At 39.9% G+C, this 22,740-nt stretch overlaps 1 protein-coding gene across 1 annotated transcript in view; it reads right to left on the reverse strand.

Moving 5' to 3' along the window:
- Positions 1 to 22,740, reverse strand: part of KCNH1 (potassium voltage-gated channel subfamily H member 1) — a 308,492-nt gene that overhangs the window by 112,003 nt on the left and 173,749 nt on the right. The window contains exon 10 of the mRNA XM_075204209.1: positions 2,231 to 2,427. Within this exon, the coding sequence (XP_075060310.1) occupies positions 2,231 to 2,427 (197 nt within the window). The remainder of the gene's footprint in view (positions 1 to 2,230; positions 2,428 to 22,740) is intronic.

Raw genomic sequence — 22,740 nt, forward strand, 5'->3', positions numbered from 1 at the left:
CATGACCCTATGACAACGATGTATTAAATTATCTATACATACAAAATAATGCAGACCTCAAATCTCTGGTGACTTTACAATATAGACCCCCCAATTTCTTATCTCTCTACAATGCAGACCACCCAAATTCCTGGTGGATTTTTCAGAGCAGACACCGGACTGCAGCAGTTTACTCACCAGCCCTTCACTCCTGCATTGTCTCTCAGTGCCCAGGAGGGGGAGTGCCAGAAGCTGTCACCCCCACATGATGGCTCCCAGCACTGATTGGTAGATAGGACAAATGATTCACCAATCAGAATACAAAGACTGTCAAGTGGGTATCTGGCACTCTGATTGGTGAGTGGATGGAATATCCACCAATCATCATCATCAGCAGCAGATATTTATATAGCGCCACTAATTCCGCAGCGCTGTACAGAGAACTCACTCACATCAGTCCCTGCCCCATTGGAGCTTACAGTCTAAATTCCCTAACATACACACACAATAGACAGAATCAGTGTACCGGATTCTCCGACCCAGCAGCACCCTGCTAAATAGAGCAGCTCTGCTTCTACCATCATGTACACAACTAAAACCAACCTTGGCCACCACACTGTTCTGGAATGGCCAATGAACATGTTACATTTACTGATATAAATACATATGTACAGGAATCTCTGGAGATATGGTCATAAGAACCAAAGAACATCTAGAATGTGGCTTTGTGAGATCATGTGGCTTTTCAATCGCATGGTGACATTTGTGACAAATGGTTGACATTGAATTCGTTGCCTCTTCAGAGGTAATCCCTGTAATGATTTCATGAAAGAAATAACAGCAAGCCTCAACTCTCTCTGGACTGACAGAGACCTATAGAATCTGAACTGCGCCATCTCTGTCCTTTCCAGGTCTGCAAGCCATGCACTATTCCCAACTCCTCCACTGACAGATTTCAGCTTCACTCAAAGCACTCAAGTTTAAAGGCATAAATCTCACAGAGGTCTCTGACTCATACACTAACCCCAAGCACAAGTTCAGAATTGGTCTCCTGGCATCCTATTAGTGACACAAATGACATTTTTTTTCTCTCGTTGGTTAAAAATAACACAAAATAAAAATGTCACCTTTAAAACAATGAACACAATATACACCAGTGAGTCATGGGAGAAAAAAAAATACAGTTACTTGTGATCGTTGCATCAAGAAAATATAAAAAAAAAAGTTTAAAAAAAATACAGATAAGGGATAAACACAAATAAAAAGTCCAACAATAATTAAGCATATAATGCTACTTTTACAAACACTAATTGTGTTCTCTCTTCTTCACTGCATCATTGCATTGAAACATGTTTTTGGTATCTTTTATTGATTATCATCATTACTATAAGTTGCCTTGGGGGTATATTAACTAAAGCGTCTAAAGAGAAAAAGTGCAGGTGTTGCCTATAGCAACCAATTAGATTCTAGCTCTCATTTATCTAGTACTTTCTAGAAAATGATAGCTAAAATCTTATTGGTTGCTATAGGCAACACCTCCACTTTCCCTTTTTAGACGCTTTAGTAAATAAATATACACACATATTTCTTTCAAGCTGCATTATCACATAGGGGGGGAGTGGAACATTAAATTAAATTGCTTTATTGTATATTAGTCCTTTGAATCAAATGTAAGCCAACTCCATAAGTAGTCGGCGCTGATTTGAGGCCTTGTGTGGTCAGCATAATAGTGATAATTGTAATAACAAAGTCGCCTAGTCCCCCAGAATGTCCAGGGGACTCCTGATTTGTTAACAGAGCTCACGGACTCCCATTGAGTAGGCAGTTCTCACTGAAGGCAGCTCGCCGGACAGCAAGGGGGGCAGGAACGTGTCATAATGTTACCAAGCCCAGCCATCCGTGATCAGAGGCGCGATGATGCGATTTGTGGCATCTTACACTTTGTCCCGCCCACTTGATGATGCAAATTGCATTAACACGCCCCTTCCCACACCTACTTTTCATACTTGCTCCCGAAAGAATATAAAAAGTAGGATTGAGTAATAATAATTCATTACAAACATACAGGAAATTACCAATTAAATTTTTAAGGCAAACATACATTATTTTTACAGCTATTAGTTAAATTTGTATGTTTATATCTACATTTTTATTATACATTTGAATCTTTCAATATCAATAAAAACTTTACGAAATTGTACATGATAAATGATAATAAACTGTAAAAAACGGGACATAGAATTCCGCTCACCCTTTTACGCAGGTTATAAGTAAGGATCAGGTTTCGGGAAAAGGAGTGTGAAAAGGCAGTGTAGAATTCCAGAACTTTCTGTAAGGCATCCCTCTTAATGACGTGCAGATCACAGTATGTCAAAGCTCTAACATTAGCGCAGGATGGAGCAAGAGTGGTCTCCTTCCAAAATATGTCTCCGAAAACGTCACCTTTACCTGCAAGGACAAGACAAGAGGCATGTTACTATTCAGGAGGCAGTTTAAGAGCACCTATTGGCTACATGCAATGGAGGCAGTCAATTTGAGGGCTGAATCATCAAGAGCCTCAGTGATGTCATGCCACAAAATGGCTGCCTACGTTCTTTGTAAGTGACAGGTGCACAGTAACTTCATAGCACATTTTTAAAAATGCAGTTCACCTATTTGATGTATATGACACTCTGCAGCCTCGGTGGAACCTATCCAGAGTGATGACAGACTTATCATAGGTCTCATTTACTGAGTATGTCCATGAATATCACCCATTTTTCAAATAAGTAAAACCTTTCAGTATTGCTGGTAAAATAATCAATTTAGCCTAATTTTGGCCTAAATTAATCATTACTGTGGGTAGAATGTTGAAAAACCTAATGTTCTGTTTTGCGTTAAATTTGTATCCTAAGATGGACACAAATTGATTGATCCTACCACCAGGCCTCAGTGCCGAACAACAGGTTCACTGTCCGAATAATGCCACAAAGAGGTCGATAGTGATCATCCTGCAACTACATTTTCCTTCACGTCACATAATGATTCTATTGGTTTCAGGAGTCATAATATAATCATATATAAGCAGCGATAGCGGAAGAAATACCTGGGGGTATATTTACTAAACTGCAGGTTTGTAAAAGTGGAGATGTTGCCTATAGCAACCAATCAGATTCTAGTTATTTATTTAGTGCATTCTACATAATGGCAGCTAGAATCTGATTGGTTGCTACAGGCAACATCTCCACTTTTTCAAACCCGCAGTTTCGTAAATATACCCCTTGATATCAACTGCCATATTGGACATGGTCAGCATTACAGGGCACTTAAAAGACAAATAATACACTGTGTGTGTTCAATATATAAGAACAGTGTGTGTAATACCACAATAATACTCTTTATACTCTGTGGAATATAAACCAATCCTGCCAAGTGATATTGTCTATTCCTTGCTATGACTTCCATTCAGTAACATAAGATTACTTAATACAACGATCACTGTAAATTTTCTGCTATTCAACCAAGGTCATGTCCACATATATGCTCATGGCTGATGAAACACTCTCAAGGTTATTACACATGTATAAGATACCCATGACAAAAGTACACATTGACAGACTTTTAATACATAACATTTAACGTAGAACACAGCTTATGTTTCCTATTGTTGGATCATTTTATTTATCAGAAGCTATATATATATACGTTATGTTTTAGATATTTAAAGTAACCAGTAACCTATGTCTGAGAAAAGAAAGTGAGATATAAATTGTATATGAAATATCATGTCAAGAAGTGGAATAATTTAATGAGTTATTCTTTGTCCCCACAAAGTTAGTCACAAGTCTGCGTGACTTAGCTGGTGCCAGCGGTGGGATAGAAACTGAAAACAAAGCGTTGACAGGATTTAGACCAACTTGATGGTGCAACTCTGGGGACTGAACTATGATGGAAGGAGGAAAGTAGGAATGGTGGAAGAGTTGTAAGATAATAAAATAATAAGTAATAAATAATAATAACTAATTGTGGAAAATAGAAATGTGCAATTGCTTATCTAATAGAATGGAAGCTGTATTTACAAGATTCATCTTGAAGGCAGACACAAACCTATGTAAACCAGTGTGCGCTTGTTTCTCAATTGTACCTTCTAGAGCTAGCACTTTAGTTTATCGTTTCCAGAATTCCAATTACTCCACACTAAGGAGGGATAATAATTCCCTGGAAGTTGTTGTGCATTTTTTAAGATTAACCAGCTAGACTACTGTTTACAGAGACCATTCTACGTAACTGCAATTTTTTGGTCTATATAATAGAATTATTTCAGGTACTATTTTCTGAGGATGAATTTTTGCTTATATGTATGAAACCCATAAATAGAATCTCAAATATTCATTGTAACTTTTACTTTAAAATAGCTTGGTGTATACAATGGGTTTCGTATAGAGATGTGTTTCACATATGCTGTTTTGAATATACAAGGACAACTCCACCTAAAACTGCACCATTCCATTTTGGTAGAAGTAGGTGAGATAACAGACCTGTGCTCCCCAGACTGGCAGATCCGGCAATGTGTCTAATGGTCCTGTGCAGGAGAGCCTTTCCCCAAGGAGATTTACATTAGGCTCAAACAACCCTGCTAACAGTTTGAAAAATGTCTTCCTCGGCATGAGAAACGATTTCCTGTCCAGGACCATTAGTTAAGTAAAATTTTCTTGTTTAAATTATCCCACTCATATCCTTTAACACAATGATCGGCTACAGGTTGGTCTTGCATCATGAATGTTATAATGCTCTAATTGGTGGCAAAATGGTAAAGAAGATTCTTGCAAAAGTTTATTCTGGAGCACAGTAGCCCCTAATTAGGCCCCTATCTGTCCAACATCAGTCTTACAATTGAATGTTACCCAGGCCCGGCGCTCCCATTAGGCAAGGTTAGGTAGTTGCCTAGGGCGCTGGGCTCTGGTGGGCGCCACAGAATTAAAATTACTTTAAAACTGTGCGGCGACCGCTGACCATACCTTCCACGGTCGCCGCACAGCTTCAGATAGATCCACGGGGAGGGGGGAGGGGCTATGGATCACCACCGCCGCCCTCCCCTCCAACATGCTGATGGGGCACTCCGTCTTCTCCCCTCCACTCACTGACTGTCGGGCGAGATATCATCATCTTGGCCCAACAGTGTCAGTGAGAGACGGAACCCGGCAGAGAGGAGCAGCTTTATGGAGCCAAGTTAAGGTAAGGAAAGACGTGGGAAGGGGCGGATTTTGAAAGTGTGCCTGGGGGGCCAAGGACCCTAGCACCGGCCCTGATGTTACCATGCAGTAAAAATGTCTGGTCCCACTCCTTAACTTCAGAGGGTACATGATTCTGGTTATATTAATGTATACCACAAATGTTACAATTAACAATACTTAAATACATAAATAAAAAAACATGTTTGTTCAATAGCTACTTTTCTGTTTTACAAGTAAATACACTCAGAGTGAGGTACATTAGAATCACTCGGAGTGATATTCATTAATGCTGAGCAATTACCCAAGGTAAGTGACTTTCTATATGTCAAAAATATATAACATTCAGTTATATATAAAAAAAACTGAGAAACCTACAGTCATACTGGGGTTAAAGATTGAATGTTTTCTTAAAATAAGAAAGAATTGGGTGTTTGACTTACAAGAGCCTTTTAAGAGAAAAAAAACCCAGAGACATTAACGTGGAAAGCCATATTTATCACAGTTTGTCTTCCATTTCAATGTGATAATTACCGGTAAGTAACAAGAATAAACTCCATCCATGAGTGTAGTCCCCACACAGAGCAATATACCCCCAGTAGCTAAAACTAACCACGGATTGCTATCTTCCCCCGCACGCTCCAATCAGTGCCGCCCACAAGAGCAGCAGCGCACGCTGATGTGCATAAATGTTGCCATAGCAACTCAAAGTGGACTAAATAAACATACATTACTGTGCACTTGACCACATATAAAAAACAATAAGAACTGAATGACAAAATTAGAAAGATACTGAAAAAGTATAACGAATATAGAAAATCGTATCATAAAACAGAAATTATATGGTTGCAGACTAAATGAAAGATGCTGTAAATAACATCACAGTAATAAATACAATATATAATGCATGTGAAAAAATATTCTTATTTTTTAAGAATACTTATAACTTATTTTATGTTATCGCTGAACCAATAGCATGACGAATGGTGCAGCAGAATGTTAAAGAACATATTGGACTCCATCGTTCCTCTATTACGAATGCTTTACTTAGCGTCAGTGACATTTCTCATACCAATACACTACTGGTTGATAGACATTTGTCCAATCTGCACATTAATTGTTGGATTTTCACCATACGCTGATTGAACAAGTTACAGCCCTGTGTAGAGGGGGTGACTGAAGAAAGAACCACAGTGGATCAATGAGTTGATCGCTTCAATACTCAGAGAGACTGAATGATGATTTTGGCTTGACGAGCTATTTATAATATTTTTGATAGTTACCAATGTTGTTTCTATACATGGATTGATTTATCGGAGAGATGGAAAAAGCAAATGAGGCTCTTTATAATCCTCTCAACATTCATTGTTCAAATGAATTTGTTGGTTTTCCCGTCAGATGTCCATCAGCGGACTACATCCTTCTTATTGCCTATCCACTTATTGCATTGATTAACGTGATATTATATGAGCAGCATGGTAGCTTAGTGGTTAGCATTGCTGCCTCACTAATTTAAAAAACCAACCAGTGCCGTGGAGTTTACATGTTCTCCCTGTGTTTGTGTGGGTTTCCAGGTGCTCCAGTGTCTTCCCACATACTAGAAGGTTAATTGGCTGCCAACTAAAATGGACCTTAGTGTGTGAGGGAATTTAGATTGTAAGTTCTAATCGGGAAAGCACTGTATAACAATGTTAATAACAGTGGAACTGTATAAACAATGATGATAATATTATTGACATTTGACTTTAGTCTGCAGCCGTAAAATGTCTGTAATATGAAATGTATGTTTATTTAGACCCGCCTTGAGTTGCTATGACAACATTTATGCACGTCAGCAAGTGGCTGATGGTGGGTCTATAGCATACTTGCCAACTCTCCCGGAATGTCCGGGAGACTCCTGAAATTCGGGTCGGTCGAACAGACTCCCAAGAGAGCAGGCAAGTCTCTCGCGTCCCGCAACTGCCTTCCCAAAATGACGCGATTCGCGGTGAATCATGTCATTTTGGCCCCACCTCCGCGTCAAAACGGAATTTTCGTTGTGGGTGGCAGGGCCAAAATGACGCTTTTGCCCGCGCCCCGCCCCCTTCCACCCTCCAGTGACGCCCCTCTCTCGGACAGCAGTTGCCGAAAGTAAGCAAGTATGGTCTATAGTCGTGTGCACAGTAATGACTGCTTATCATATGATCGAGCTGCCCATGAAACGCTTTACTTCCTTGATTGGTTTCTTGGTGAGACGCAGAGACTGACATATTACGTGAAGCCACTTTGTCGCCGTTTGCTCTATTTAAACAGGACAATTTAGTATCGGCTTATGGGCTTCTCATGACCCTTAATAAAGGTGACAGAGGGTCACTGAAGCGGTTGTCGGATACTGTACTTTTCAGGCTGGCCTTTTAATATAACATCTTTGACTACATTTTGGAAATGTTACTCCTTACACACGTATCAGCTTTCTGGTATCTAAACTTAAGTAAATTTAAATATGAAAACAATAAATATCTTAAATTACTATAGTTAATATAAAACACTAGATAATCTGTATATGAGATAAATATAGAATGACTACGATACATCGTGAACAATATATAAAGTGCATACAATGATTATCATACACAAGCAATTGAAAATACACAAATAAGAGAGAAGGGTCGAGGAGGTCAATGAAAACACATTATCAGAAGACTGACAGATCCAAGGCTTTATTTCAAACCCCCCCAGGGGACATTGCTTGTAACGTAAAAATCCAATACATATTCTTTTAGACAAAAGTGCCCATTATTTGAATTATATGTTTGCTGCCAATAAAAGATAGGGAGCTGGGAGCTTTTAAGTATTTGTTCTAAAAATGCCTTAAGACACTGTGTAGGGGGTATCCACAGTGCTACAAAAACCTTAAGTCCCCTAATTGTGTAACGAAAGTATTGAAGGCTTATTACAATGTATGTGACTCTGGATATTGAATTATTGATGTTAAAGCTGTGTGTTGTAAGATTATTCTCTATATGCCCAAACATGAGGCATATATATTATGTCCACATTTAAAACAACCTTTGCTTTGCTAATTCAGCCATGAGACTTTTTATGGAAAATTCCTAAAGGCACCTCGTTCTGTGAAGGTTGTTCAGAGTATGAGCCATTTTAAACAATATATTACAATCTCTCCCACATCCTGTCACATTAATGTATTCCAATGCTTATTGATGATATTAGACACTTATCAAAATCTATTGTTACATTCAGTACCCATTGGGCCTTCAAAGTTACTCATTTTTTTTGCTTTCTTTTCCTTAATGAATTAGGACCATTATGTCCAACTTCTTTTAGTTAATAGAACCATGTTTTTCTATTTATTGGACTCTTTTTAGGCATCAGTAAGTAACAGGGTCCTGATTCATTAAGGAACTTAAATTAAGAAGTTTCTTATTTCAGTCTCCTGGACAAAACCATGTTACAATGCAAGGGGTGAAAATTAGTTTTCTGTTGTGCACATAAGTTAAATACTGACTGTTTTTTCATGTAGCACACAAATACTTGATAGCTTATTTGTACACTGAAAATTAAAGTTTATATTTGTGTGCTACATGAAAAAACAGTCAGTATTTAACTTATGTGCAAAACAGAAAACTAATTTGCACCCCTTGCATTGTTAATTTAAGTTCCTTAATGAATCGGGCTCCAGATCTTGATAAACTTTGTCGTTGTTATCAGAGGCACAGTTAAGCTGGGTACACACTACAGGTTTTTCAACCAATTATTGTGCCTATCCAAAATGACCGTTTGGTCAGATATCGCATTAGTGTGTACGCTTCCAAAGATCATGTTTTATTGCCCCAAAACACATAGGGCTAGATTTACTAAGCTGCGGGTTGGAAAAAGTGGGGATGTTGCCTATAGCAACCAATCAGATTCTAGCTATCATTTCTTTAGTGCTTTTTACAAAATGACAGCTAGCATCTGATTGGTTGCTATAGGCAACTTCCCCACTTTTTCAAACCTGCAGCTTAGTAAATCTAGCCCATTGTATCGTTTAATTTGGTTTTACATCCAGACTAAAAATCATGATCAGCGATGGAATGATGTCGGGCAAATGTGGAAGCGTGTACCCAGCTTTACTTCCAACTTTACTAAACTGCCCAGTTGGAAGATCCCTAAGCCAAGGTAAATGATGGCTTTTTCTGACATGCAGAAAATGATTGCATGTGATGGGATTGTATAGGTGTTGATCATTGGTCATGTCATCCCGGTTAACGTTAGATCCAGAAAATTGTATAGGTGTTGATCATTGGTCGTGCCATCCTGGTTAATGTTAGATCCAGAAAATGAATGATTGGTATTGAAGTCATGTCCCCAGCGCTTTGAAACAACAATGCTAACCACCATGCTACTGTGCTGCCCCAGATCATGTAGCCTTTTCTAAATGGGATGAAGAAATAAATCAACTACATTTGAGACTAAAATGACGAAAAGATATAACAAAAAGTTCACTAAAGACAATCCTGAATATGAGTCCAACACAATCAGAGAGTGGAAACATAACAATCCCCATACAACTTAAGTACAAGTACAATTATATATCCAGGTATTCATTCAATACTCCTAGTTTGCCATCCTCTATGTTTCCTAATAGATAACCTATTTTGTTTTGAGGCCACTGGTTTGTACCGAGATTACGCCACCTACTACAAGTCTTATAAATCCAATTCATACACTGAAGCCCTGTTAGGAGCAAAGCCTAAAATTAGGAATAGACCTATATCTATTCCTATTGTCTAGGTTTAATCTTTGCTCCAACCACTAGATCCAGTCTTTTGGAGATTATTGTTGATTTGAACCAGTTTACTAGGTGATGAGATATTCACTTTAGGTGACTCCACCCATTTGAATATACCAGATGCATTACATAGTAAAAATAATGACATTATTCTATATACTGATTTCTGACATTAAAAATACTCTCAAGGGAATTGGACTTTTTATCGATCTGTCTTGCAATTTGTGAATAGAAAAAAGCAATTGTGCTTCAATCTCATTGGTTCAAAAATCAATGAAGCAACTATGTGACAATTCTAAATTAGCTATCAACCAAGCAGAGAAATGAGGTATAAGATCAAGGCTAATAGACTTTTAGGTGACCCTGTGTTTTACTAATCCCCCTCAGAGACCATTCATTCAGGATTAGAGTATTCTACAATACACTCCCAGTTTGTTGGCATTTACTTGCAGCCTATCGTCAAGACAGAGGAATATTATTTAATACTATTCACCATTTTTTCAGTATAAGTAAGATTATTTGAAAACCTGTTACCACTGGATTCATTGTTATATGTAATTACTATATACATCCATTAGACACAGCTTAGGTATCAATGCTATAAATTTATTTCTCCATAATAATGCCATACCCCAGGGACTTAAATGATCTAACTGTATGCCATTCATTCTATTTTACAGTCTTATTTTTTCATATTTGATTCTTTGTGTGGCACAGCGATGGGTGCGAAGGTTGTACCCCATTTTCCAACCTTTTCAAGGAAATTCATAACATTTAGGCTGATTGTCCCATTGGCGTGATCTTTGTGCTGTTTTTGCTGTTACATAGAGGCTTTCATTTTTATCTTGAGCCGCATGAGGCTCTTTGACCCTAGAATTAAGGCTCCTGATGGCCAGGAGTATCACCCAATGTTCCGGGTGCCGACTTCTACTTCTGACAGCTCGACTGCCCAAAAGCAGTCACGTCATGTGACCTGCTCTGCATAACGCAGAGAGGTCATGTTATCACAGCAATCCAATCAGGGAAGGAAGAGGAAAGCTTTAGTGTACTAACCTTCCTTCCACTGCGCGTCTATGTGAGAGGTGTGACAGGTACGTACCGGGCATGTGAGAGGCTGAAAGGCATGTAAAGAAATCTGAGGGCATATGGGGAGATCTGTTGGAATGTGCGTAGGTTTGATTGGCATGTATGGGGTATGTGTTAAAGTCTGATGGCATGTATAGGTATTGTGTGTAGATCTCATGGCATGTGGGGAGGCTGTCATGTATGGGGCATGTTGGCAGGTTGATGGGCATGTAAGAGGCATGTGTGGAAGTCTGATGGCATTAAGGTGAGATCTGGTGGCATGAGGGGAGGCAGTTGGTTATGTAAGGGGTATTTGGGGAGGTCTGACGGCATTTTAAGGGGCATGTGAAGGGGTCTGATGACATGTGGGGAGGCTGATGTGTATGTAAGGGGCATGTGGGGAGATCGGGTGGGCATGTGAAGAGGTTTGAGGGCCATGCTGGCCATTTATTACTTTTTTTATCCCCACTTTAACAGTTCCCTCCACAGCGACTGTGGATACAGAAGCACCGTGAGCTACTGTGGAGAGACTGTAAGTGCCCTTTGAACCCTCATCTGCTGGACACAGCAGCGAGGTAAGAGCTGAGTTGATTATTCTGAACTTTTGGCAATGTTGGATATCTTCTTTTAACTTCGCAAGATATTGTGAATTATGTTATATTTTCAATACATGTGCATGCGGTATGTATGCGCATGTTTATACTTGGTATAGGTATATGCACACATATATAAAAAGGTAAAGTTGTCTCTTTTCCGTATAGATAATTTTTGGCTCTTAGGCTCCAACCGGTTGGCCACCCCTGGTCTAAATCATAATATTAATTCACCAACAATGATATTTACTTCTGAAGTACAACTGTTCATTTTCTGGATGTATGGGTAACCAGGCTGACATATGGTAACCTGTACGTATTTCAAACTTGTCACATGCAATTTTATTTAGTCTGAGGCAAGAATTTGCCATTTGGTCAATTTAGTAGAATTAGGATAAACTATTCCTCTGTCTTGTATTTTGAGTAGGATATTTATTCGATAAAATTCAAAGACAAAGTATATGCTGATTCTTTTTTTTGTGGTATCATAAAAAGAGCCCCAGATATAGCTAGAACAATACTATTAACTAAAAATAATCTACACATGAGGAAGACTCCATCACAATCTTCATTCTTCACTAGTTATAAAAATAAATCTAAGCGACTGTCTAATCAAAATATATTGGCATATTTTAATGTGTGACAACACGTTACCAAACTACTAATGGGAGAGATATTTAAAAGAGCTAATACCCTGAAGAACATTTTGCTTCAGGAAATTCCTACGAAGGGCCAATTGCTGAATAAGCAAACCAAAATGTGGACATCATATATACTTCTTGTGTGGACAAAATCTGTTCTAACACCAATAGTTCAAGACATTCTATCCAAAGTCAAATAAATTGTAATACCACATTTATCATTTATATTCTGCACTGTAGTTACAGCCTTCGGTTCACTGATTGCACAGTTAGGAACCTTGTGTCTTGTGCTTTGAACACTGTATGGATTTTCAGAAGGGATCCCTCCTGCACAGTGTGTCAAGGCACTTTTATAACAAACACGTAAAGGATCCTATCTCTCTTTCAGTTAGTGCCATTAAACTGACTGTATAAGTAATGAAAGGACACTTACTCATCTAAAAAGATTATGTCAGAGAAAGTCCTATTGAATTTTTAAGTTGCAAACAATGTCCCCTGAGGGTTTGAATGAAGTCTTGGATCTGTCAGTCTTCTGATTATTTATTTTCAGTGACCTCCTTCATCCTTCTGTTCTATTATACCTTTCTTTTTTAATGTGCTGCTATATGATGTAAAAGAACAGAAGGATCAAGGAGGGCAATGAAAACACATAATCAGATGGCTGACACATCCAAGGCTTCACTCAAATCCTCAGGGGACATTGTTTGCAACATAAGAGATGATATTGAGGGCTGGGAGGGGAACTTGGGCTTCTTCCAGTTCGTGGCAATGAGGCACTTTACAACTGCTAGGACATGGGACACTTATTTCTTGGACTGATTGGTGAAGTTCTGGAGGGGAGGAAGGAGGTAACAGAAAAGGAAGGTCCATATGTTTTCATTGAACAGATGCCTCCAACATGACATTGAGGAGGGCTTGTATTGTATCCCAGAAGGTAGTGATCTTAGGGTATCACGCACCAGACCCCCCCCCCCCCTCCCCCCGGCTCTCTTACTGGGGTCCTGTGAGCAAGTTGGGCCTTCTCCTTCGGGCCCTAAGGTGGCACTGACGGCTCCTCCCCATTCTCCAGAGCCATAAGGCCACCTAGGGAAAAAGGAGTTTCAGACCCCCAGTCACCAAAAAAAGGTGCTGATGGCATGAGGGTGATGCAGAATCAGTGCTATGCGTGTTGGATAGTAAAACTTGCGAGAAACCGCTTTATACATGCGCATGCAGACTTGCTCACATCTGACAACTCTCTATGACTGAAGAAGCAAACAGGGGAGGGCATGGGAAGTCTGAGACTGGGTGAGTACAGAAAGGGTGTGTTCATGCAAATGCGGCTCATGCAGACCAGCACAGATATGTACATATGCCTGTAAGGAGGCATATTTTTTGTACCAGCTACAGGGCACCTTTTAATGATGACTGGCAAAATTACCTAATCGCTTCTGATTGGATGATTGCGGAATCACCTCTACAGCTAATACCACTTTCTTCATTGCTCGCAGCTATATTACAAGATTGAGCGGATGTTTGATTGTGGGATTTTGGCAGTCAGACAGTGCTTTTGTAGAGGTATATAAATGTTATTTGTATTTATTGCACCGATTAGCAAAAGAAATGTCCGCTAGCGTTTATGCTTAGGAAATTACATTACAGTTATGTTTGGCTAGGCTTATGCCATTGTGTATGCTTAGTCTGCAACTATTGACTTTTAAATTTTCTACTATAAATACGTTACCCTCTGTCTTGAAGTGTTTGTTAATTCCCTTTCCCCTCAGAATTGTGATCATTTGTAAACAGAACATGACAAGATTACTACCAGCAGAAGTTTTTTCTCTGCTTATAATAACCTTATGTACTTTTATTATTTAAATTATTATGTATTTATTATTTATTTAAATTTTATTTTGCTAATTTTGTATATGGATTTTTGTGATGACATACCTACTTAATTTGTTTTTAAAGTTTTAGCGAACATTATGCTTTTTTTTGTAAATAATGTCAGCATTAATTATTAATACTTTTTGTAATAATTTTTCTGTGTTTTTCTGGCATATAGAATTTTGTTGCAGTTAGTTAAATTCTTTGGCCAGTGATGTTGTCGCCATTGCCACCGGGAACTACAACATCATCTCGGTCCCATGAAGTGTGTCTACAGGTCACGTGGAATGCCAGATGAAGAAGTGAAAAACTGCTTTAGGCTACAACCTCATATCATCATGGACAATCTGCACATTGTGCAGACTGACTTAGAACCTATGATTGACAGCAATATGTCCATTGACTAAATTGTTGTTAAATGTCTGTGCATCTAGATCCTTCCAGCCTACAGTCGCTGTGGCGGCAGGGATGTCTCAGACTGTTTTCACTCTTGTACTGATATGGTTACTGCGGGCATTCCTGTTGCGAGTCAGTTAATTCATCTGCCATTGGATGAGAAATCTCTTTTCCTTTTAAAACAGCAGTTTTATAACATTGCTGGTTTTCTGCATGCCATGAAGGCATAGTGCTCATGTAATACTCATGTTATTGGGAAAATTAATTTTTCAGAATTGAAAACATTTTAATTCCATCAATGTTCTGGCTGTATGTGATACTTCTTTCCTCATCCGTAGCAATATTGCCAAATTCCCAGAGAGTGCTGATTCCGTATGATGAGGCAATTAGTAATATGGCTGAAATGTTTACAGAGGCAAATGCGTGACTGTGAGATTATAATGTTTATTTTCGGAAAATTTATGAACATGACTTAGGTCATGTCAGTAATACTTTACATTTAGCAGTATAGTTGTCACAATGCTCCATGAGAATCATGGACGTCTTCAAATATATTGTTCAGAATTTGTCACACTTCTGGTATCACAAACGAACCCAATAGCCAGGTATTTCTGAATTCAAAAGGATTTATTTTGGTATACAAATAAATCTCCAGTGTCCAACAAATAAAGTCCAAAGGAACAAGAGTATAAAGGTCTGGTGGATGTATCAAGTACTTGTAGTCCAAATCACAAGGAGGCAAGGTTCTGTGGAAGCATCTGGTTCAGATACAAACACAATACTCGTGCAAAGGCTTCATAACAGGAAGTGCCTTTTCTAGGCCCAAACAGGAAATGGGATGCAAGATGGAATCTTCATGAGACAGTCCCGGCCATCTTGGATAAGGGCTATTGTAAGGGCAAGTTCATAACAGAGATCCAAGATGGAAACTTTATGATGCAATCACTGCCATCTTGAATGAGGGCAAAACTAAGGGCAAGTACATAACAGAATTTGTCCCAACTGTAATTCTACACATTTCTCAGACTGTCAAGTACACACATAGGTTGGCTGTTTTGTCTAAAGTGTGTATCTTCTACTTTTGGAGACAGCGACTACCCTGTCCAACCTTGGCTACTCACCCTAGATTAAATCTAGCCACAGAGCAACAGGTTGCACACAATAATGCAAATGCTTCCACCATTTTTCATAACATCTCTATTAGGAGTGGGGTGCCTTTTGAGAAGGATGATGAGGTTGCCAGCCAAGAGGCAGACAATGTTGATCTGTGCCCACTCAAGAACATCTGAGCTTCCGAGATTATGTGACTTAGCAATACTTTAGTTGTAACTGCAAAAAACATATTATGATACGCAAATAATGATATTGTCACACGGAGGCACGTCAGCAAGTGTATGTTGACAAGGACAGCCTTTGTAATGTCACACAGCTAATCTGCACTACGTTTGTTGAAAATCTTCATTCAATTGCAAGCAATGCAGGTTGGGAGGCTCAGCAGAGAAGCTCCTGCTTTTCATTGAGTGCATGGACAGGTACCTCAGTATTGCGGTACTGGCACAAGGAGCATAGACAAAAACAAGGCCTATAAAGCCACTAAGCGCTGAATTCATCATGAGCTAGCTACCAAACTCTCCGTTAAGCAGCTTGACAACAGATGGAGCAATTTATGGCTGAGGCAGCCTTACCTCCTGCCTAAACTGTTGAGGAAGATTAGGAAGCGTAAGTTAGCCATTAAATTTCCTAAGGAAAATTGTTCTTTTTAGGGCTAAATCCTAGATGTCTCTGGGATGTTGTTCCTTTTTTAAAATAAATAAACGATAACTTGGACTAAACGTGCATTAGACCTGTTAGTTATTGATTGCAAACCAAAAAAAATGATACTACTTTGTTGTGTGTTTCACAAGCCACGAATACAGAGAGCCGCCACACTGGCAGCCCATGTCCCAGAGGTGGAGGAGATGCTGGCGGAGGAGGAGACACAGGAGGACCAGAAGGATGGGCCAGAGGAGGATGGAGCAATGGCCGTTGTGTCTGAAGGTAAATAAATGTAGCATATTCACCTCTTTGCAAACCATGTTTGTTTATCTAGCCGAAAAACAATGTAGGCCTTAGATGAGTCAATGTTGGCCGCGGCCAGTGGTGTAACTATCAAGGTTGCAGGGGTGATGCTGCCACAGAGCTCGGAGGCAAGGGGGGCCCGACAGTGCTCCGCTTCCCCCCTGACAGCTCTGCTGATGCCCCAGCTCAGCTCTCAATAGAGCTCCACTGTATTGAAAACACACAAGTCCCTACACAAATTTTACTTTAGGGCTTGACAATGCACTGTTCCACATCTGGCCAAGGCAACTGTTGGTTTAGCTTCATACAGAATGTAGGGTGCTTGCATTAATTGTAATTTCTTATCTTATGTTTTATGTGTTAATAAGCCCTTAGTGGATTTTTGTGCATATCAACATATAATCAAACACAAATTGTGGGTGTGTGAATGACTCTATAACCCAGAAGCAAGCTGCATATAGCTACAAGTCCCAGCATGCTCTGCCAGTTGCCAGGAATGTCAATATGTGTGCTTCTACAGACAGATGGAGAGACACTGTACATTTTGGCCTTCTATATCCTTAGAATTCTATCCTAAGAATTAAACAAATAAAATAAGCTGGAGTGCTTTATTGTGACTACCGTAACTAATACGGATACAGTTTGTTTGTCACCCTATTGCTGATGGCTCCATTATAGCAAGCTTTATTGTGACAACTTCCATGGAGAGGTGTATAGGTCACATTGCTTAGTCAGCATATTCTGCAAAGCCAAATGTGTGCAATAATATAAAACTGCACATTTATTGGGTTTCTGATGAGTACTAATGTGCAATGAAGAATGTTAAGGTCAGTGTAAGGCTTAATCGCGTCTTTGGCTCGCTTTCATTATCTAGGAATAGAAACACTATAAAACATATTCTGCAAATTCAAATGCCATCCTGTAATGCCTGAGTAATATAAAGTCCAAAAATATATGTACTCTAGCTCTCGTTCAGTTTCTGAGCAGAGAGGATTTTGCATTTCTGTGTACTTTGTGCAACTACAATTTTTCAACATTTTTAAAACCTGTCAAGACAATTAAAACCATAAAATGTTCTTTCTTTCTTATTATGAATTTATGTTAAAATGTAAAGCAAAATTTATTAATGTATGTATTTACCACCTGTCGCAAGCCAAACAAAGGTCTGTGGGGAGATCTGATGTCATGTGTGGAGGCCTGATGGGCATTTAAGGAGCATGTGGTACGGTCTGAGAGGGAGGTATAAGGCGTGTGGGGAGATCTGATGTCATGTGTGGAGGCCTGATGGGCATGTAAGGGGCATGTGGTACGGTCTGAGAGGGAGGTATAAGGCATGTGGGGAGATCTGATGTCATGTGTGGAGGCCTGATGGGTATTTAAGGGGCATGCGGTACGGTCTGAGAGGGAGGTATAAGGCGTGTGGGGAGATCTGATGTCATGTGTGGAGGTCTGATGGGCATTTAAGGGGCATGCGGTACGGTCTGAGAGGGAGGTATAAGGCGTGTGGGGAGATTTGATGTCATGTGTGGAGGTCTGATGGGCATTTAAGGGGCATGCGGTACGGTCTGAGAGGGAGGTATAAGGCGTGTGGGGAGATCTAATGTCATGTGTGGAGGCCTGATGGGCATTTAAGGGGCATGTGGTACAGTCTGAGAGGGAGGGATAAGTCGTGTGGGGAGATCTGATGTCATGTGTGGAGGCCCGATGGGCATTTAAGGGGCATGTGGTACGGTCTGAGAGGGCGGTATAAGTCGTGTGGGGAGATCTGATGTCATGTGTGGAGGTCTGATGGGCATGTAAGGGGCATGTGGTACTGTCTGAGAGGGAAGTATAAGGTGTGTGGGGAGGTCTGATGTCATGTGTGGAGGTCTGATGGGCATGTAAGGGGCATGTGGTACGGTCTGAGAGGGAGGTATAAGGCATGTGAGGAGGTCTGATGGGCATGTGTGGAGGTCCTATGGGCATATAAGGGGGCTGTGGGGAGGTCTGGAAACATGTTTGGAGGTCTGAGGGGCATGTGGGGGGAATTTTGGAGTGCATGAGGGATCTGAGATGAGAGCTTGTTGGAGTCTGAGTGCATGTGGGGCTAATTTGGAGCAACTGAAGGACATGTGGGGGCATATTGGGATAAATGATGTAGGTGTGTCAAGGTCATTTTTGGAATATTTTTTTCATTATCAAAATTTAGGAAAATGTGTGGACCTTTTGAAGATTTTGGGCTTTGCCTTTAATAAAATTTAAAAAAATGACGGCAAACAGCTGAAAATCGGTGGTTTTGAGTAACTGTTGATACATTTACCCCCATAGTGTTACACGTCTAGCCCAGTTGAATGAAACACTTATTGATTTATGTCACTGGGAGATCTCAGTCTCCATCACACAAGTGAACTTCACCATTTCCCAAAGTGGTAACTTTTATCCTGATAGGTTTCAAAATATATTGACCCCCAGCTAGTGTCTGGTGGTCTTTACAGGATCCCTAGTGTGCTGGGCATATAAAGATATGTAGGCAATATTTTGCGTTGATATTTCTCACAATCCTCTATCCATCTCTCACTCTCTATTATTTTTACATGGAAAAGTAGAAGATATCAATCACCAAGGTAGCAAAAAAAAGAAATGTAAAAGAAAAAGTAAATTAAATGAACATAAAAATGTATATGGCCCTTGTACCGTGCTGGGCTAGACAATGTACCTATTTGTCCCATATGAAGATTACAGTCCTAGAAGTAACCATTGCTCGCCATCCAAGTTCACACATTTTTAGCAAACTATAAAGCGATATTGGTTTGCATTATATATTTTGTTTTGAGTTAAGATGAAATATAGCATTTGACCTCTCTTTTGTAAGAAACCCTCCTACAGAGTCGAAACTAGAAATAAAGTGTCCCAAAGCAACATTTTGAAGAGTCCCCATCCTCTCTTCACCTCCCACACTCAACACCACTCTGTCATGTGAGCTGTGAGCAGATGTACACACCAATCAGCAAGCTAGCGGCATATGCGTGCTTTGCGTAATCGCATAGCAGGCTGCACTTATGCTTGTTATGAGCTGGAAATCATAGTGTGAAAGCTCAGAGTTACCTAGGGTAAAATACATGGGCACATAAACTGCCCATATGACATTAGCCTTCGGAGTCCGAATCCCACCGGGCACAGGGTGCATCTGGGCACCCTGGCAGTCCTTCGGACTGCTATACCCCTGCTAGGATACCATGGTGTGGCCACAAGGCAGATTTTTATCGTTACTTACTGCAACGATAATAAAAATCACTTAGTGATGCAATTTATCAAGAAAACATCTCCAGGCTACCCGTCTGGAGCATGTGCAATAGAACGGAAAGACCAGAATTAGGCTATAAGTTCCACTAATGTGTTGGAAAACAAGGTTAAAATTAGATTTAAAATATTTTTTTAAAAAAAGAATAAAAATATTTAAAAACTACTGTCCAATGAAAAAAATGCTTTATTCAAATAAGCATTGTTTCCATCCATGTCTTCTGTTATCGGCATCCTGAGTTGGCGATCTCACAACAAGTAAGGCAGTGGTATATGTACCGCCACAATGATTGTTATGTAGTCAATGCCAGCGGGCAAAGTAGAAAAACCCTATTGCCGATGAAAACACCAATTTTTGCCGGCAATAGGGCTTTTCACCCTTTTATAAGTATGCCCATAAATTTAAAAACATGGTGATAACCTATTCTATGATCTATGCTGTTACACCACTGCATTGACCAGTAAAGCCTGGCTACAAATTGTGTGTGACACTACTAACATCCGGCATGGTTGAAACATAAAAACTAACCTTCAAAAGACAAAAATACATTTTTCATATGAAGCAGAAGAGAGCAATCAGACAATATTAAATCAGCGGGAATGTTCCAGCGCTCGCCAACCGGACCACTGAGACAGATAATAGCTGTGATTGTCACAAGAGATGAAATGGTTCAGTGTTAGATCGTATCATTGCTGTGAGACGATAATATTTTACCTTCAGGTACAACAGATTGGCTGCACACTATAAGGCACCTGCATGTTCTTAGGTACCTAAGTAACTGTTTGTCAAGTGAGCTGTTTAACTAAGAAAACAGGAATGCCTATATACATATTAATGACCTGACCAGACAAATTCAAAGATAAATATGTGAACATAACATCATGTATGACCTGATATTTTATTACAGAAAAAGCATTGAGAGAGTGAACAATTCAATGGATGATTTTGAGCATCCACCGTCAGAACAACATGATCAGTTTCTTGACCATAATGCCAGTCAATTGGTGCTCATGGTGTGTGGTAGAATCACATGGGAAGCTATAAGCATGTGCGGCCCTCCAGCCTTCAAAGGGGCCACACAGAGGAAGAAGGAAGAGCACAGAGCACTCCATCCTTCTCCGGGTATACCATGTGACCTCCCTGCACTATGCAGAGGAGGTCATGTGACCCGGAAGTGGGCTGACTCCATTTTGATAAGGTCAGGAGCAGTGGACTGGATGGCCAAAGGTAAAGCCTCGGTGGGCCCCCTGTTGCCCACTGCTGAGGTAGCGTGAGCTGCTGAATGGATTTAAAAGCAGACACAAAAATAATCCAGTCCATTGCAATCCTTTTTGGTCAAATATCGCACCATCGCAGAGTGTGGCCAGCGTAAGTCGTTCAAGCCACTGGCGGCAATAGTCCACTACCTAAACGGTAAATCAATTTCAGCAGAAAATATTGCAGTAAAAGACAAATAATAAAGGTGCATATGTATAATCGCTTACATGGCGCTGCACAGAGACTTACTTGTGAGGCCCGTTGAAGAACTTGGGGCCGATTCAATCTTTTACTTGTGTGAACATACAGATCCTTATCGCACCCAAAGTTCCCCTTATTGATGTTTCACCCAATTTAAAAGAAATGCTTACTTGCTGCACCTCACGTGGAAAGTGTGAGTCCTTGTGACCAAGTGTGAGCAGCACAGATCTTCTGTGTTCATTCTTCTCCATTATCTAATAGAAAATTCTTCTGTCTTTGTAATCCAACGGGAACATTTTCTATCATTATCATCCAATGTTACAGTCACAATCCGGAACTTCATGGTCACATTATGTTGGGAAGTCACATCCCCCAGGGACATGCCTATGTATTATGAAGCTGCTGAAAGCTGCCATATTTCTGTGAAAGTCCATCCCTGTCCCTAGCCATTGACTTTGATCAATCAATCAATTAATAAGCAAAATGTATGCTATGTAAGACAGTTTTAAATTTGATTTACTTATGTTCACACTCAAAATTTATAGACAATCAGAGCAAACCCTATCTGTTATTGTACACGTATCATCAGCCGTGATATATGCTGCACAGTAGAACTTTGAGAGACATCATCAAGGCAGCGCCAACCACAAAACGCTGACATTGCAGAAATGATATATCAGCATTACGGTAAACTCATGTTTGTCAGGCTCATGCTTCAGTTTGGCCACTAACGGCGTTGACACACTTCCGACTTCATTGTGGGCCTGTTGGTGCGTTCGAAAGAGGACCACCCATATAGGCCCTTAGTGGCTGTCCTCTCGCATCGCTTTCCGCCACGTCTGATAGGATCCTCGCATTTTTGATAGGATCATAATGCAGCATTGGGTCACGATCTATAAGGATAATTGCTCGGCATCAGAGCAGATAAGGTCAGCTTGCCATGGAACCACTTTCAATGTGTCTCCTTAAAACCAGTTAATAAAAAAAATCTATATTTGTAGTATGTTTAAAAATATGCGCTTAAATCAATAGCAGACTGATTACGGGTTCAGTAACTTATTATTTGTAGCAGCTAGTAAGATAATGTAGAGAGGTCTGTGTATCTCTCAGCCAGGGCTAAGTGGTTGTAGCTGAACCATTAATGACAATAATTTATTTGGTCACATTAATGAGCCTATAGTTAGTGAACATATGACATATGTCATGCAGGAGATGACTTATGGCTACTTATGAAATGGGTAAAGTTTGTGAATAAGATTTCAGTGACAGAAGCATTAAGTACTGTACACAGTGACTGTCTTAATGTATTACGCAAGTGAAGCAGTCCTGCTAATTAATACAGAGCTCGGTTCTCAGACGCCACAGCCATCTAGTGTACCACTTAGTGCTGGACGAACTCCAGCTCAAACATTTTATAAATCAG

Source organism: Mixophyes fleayi, chromosome 3, assembly GCF_038048845.1.
Source record: "Mixophyes fleayi isolate aMixFle1 chromosome 3, aMixFle1.hap1, whole genome shotgun sequence".
NCBI classification, from domain to species: domain Eukaryota; kingdom Metazoa; phylum Chordata; class Amphibia; order Anura; family Limnodynastidae; genus Mixophyes; species Mixophyes fleayi.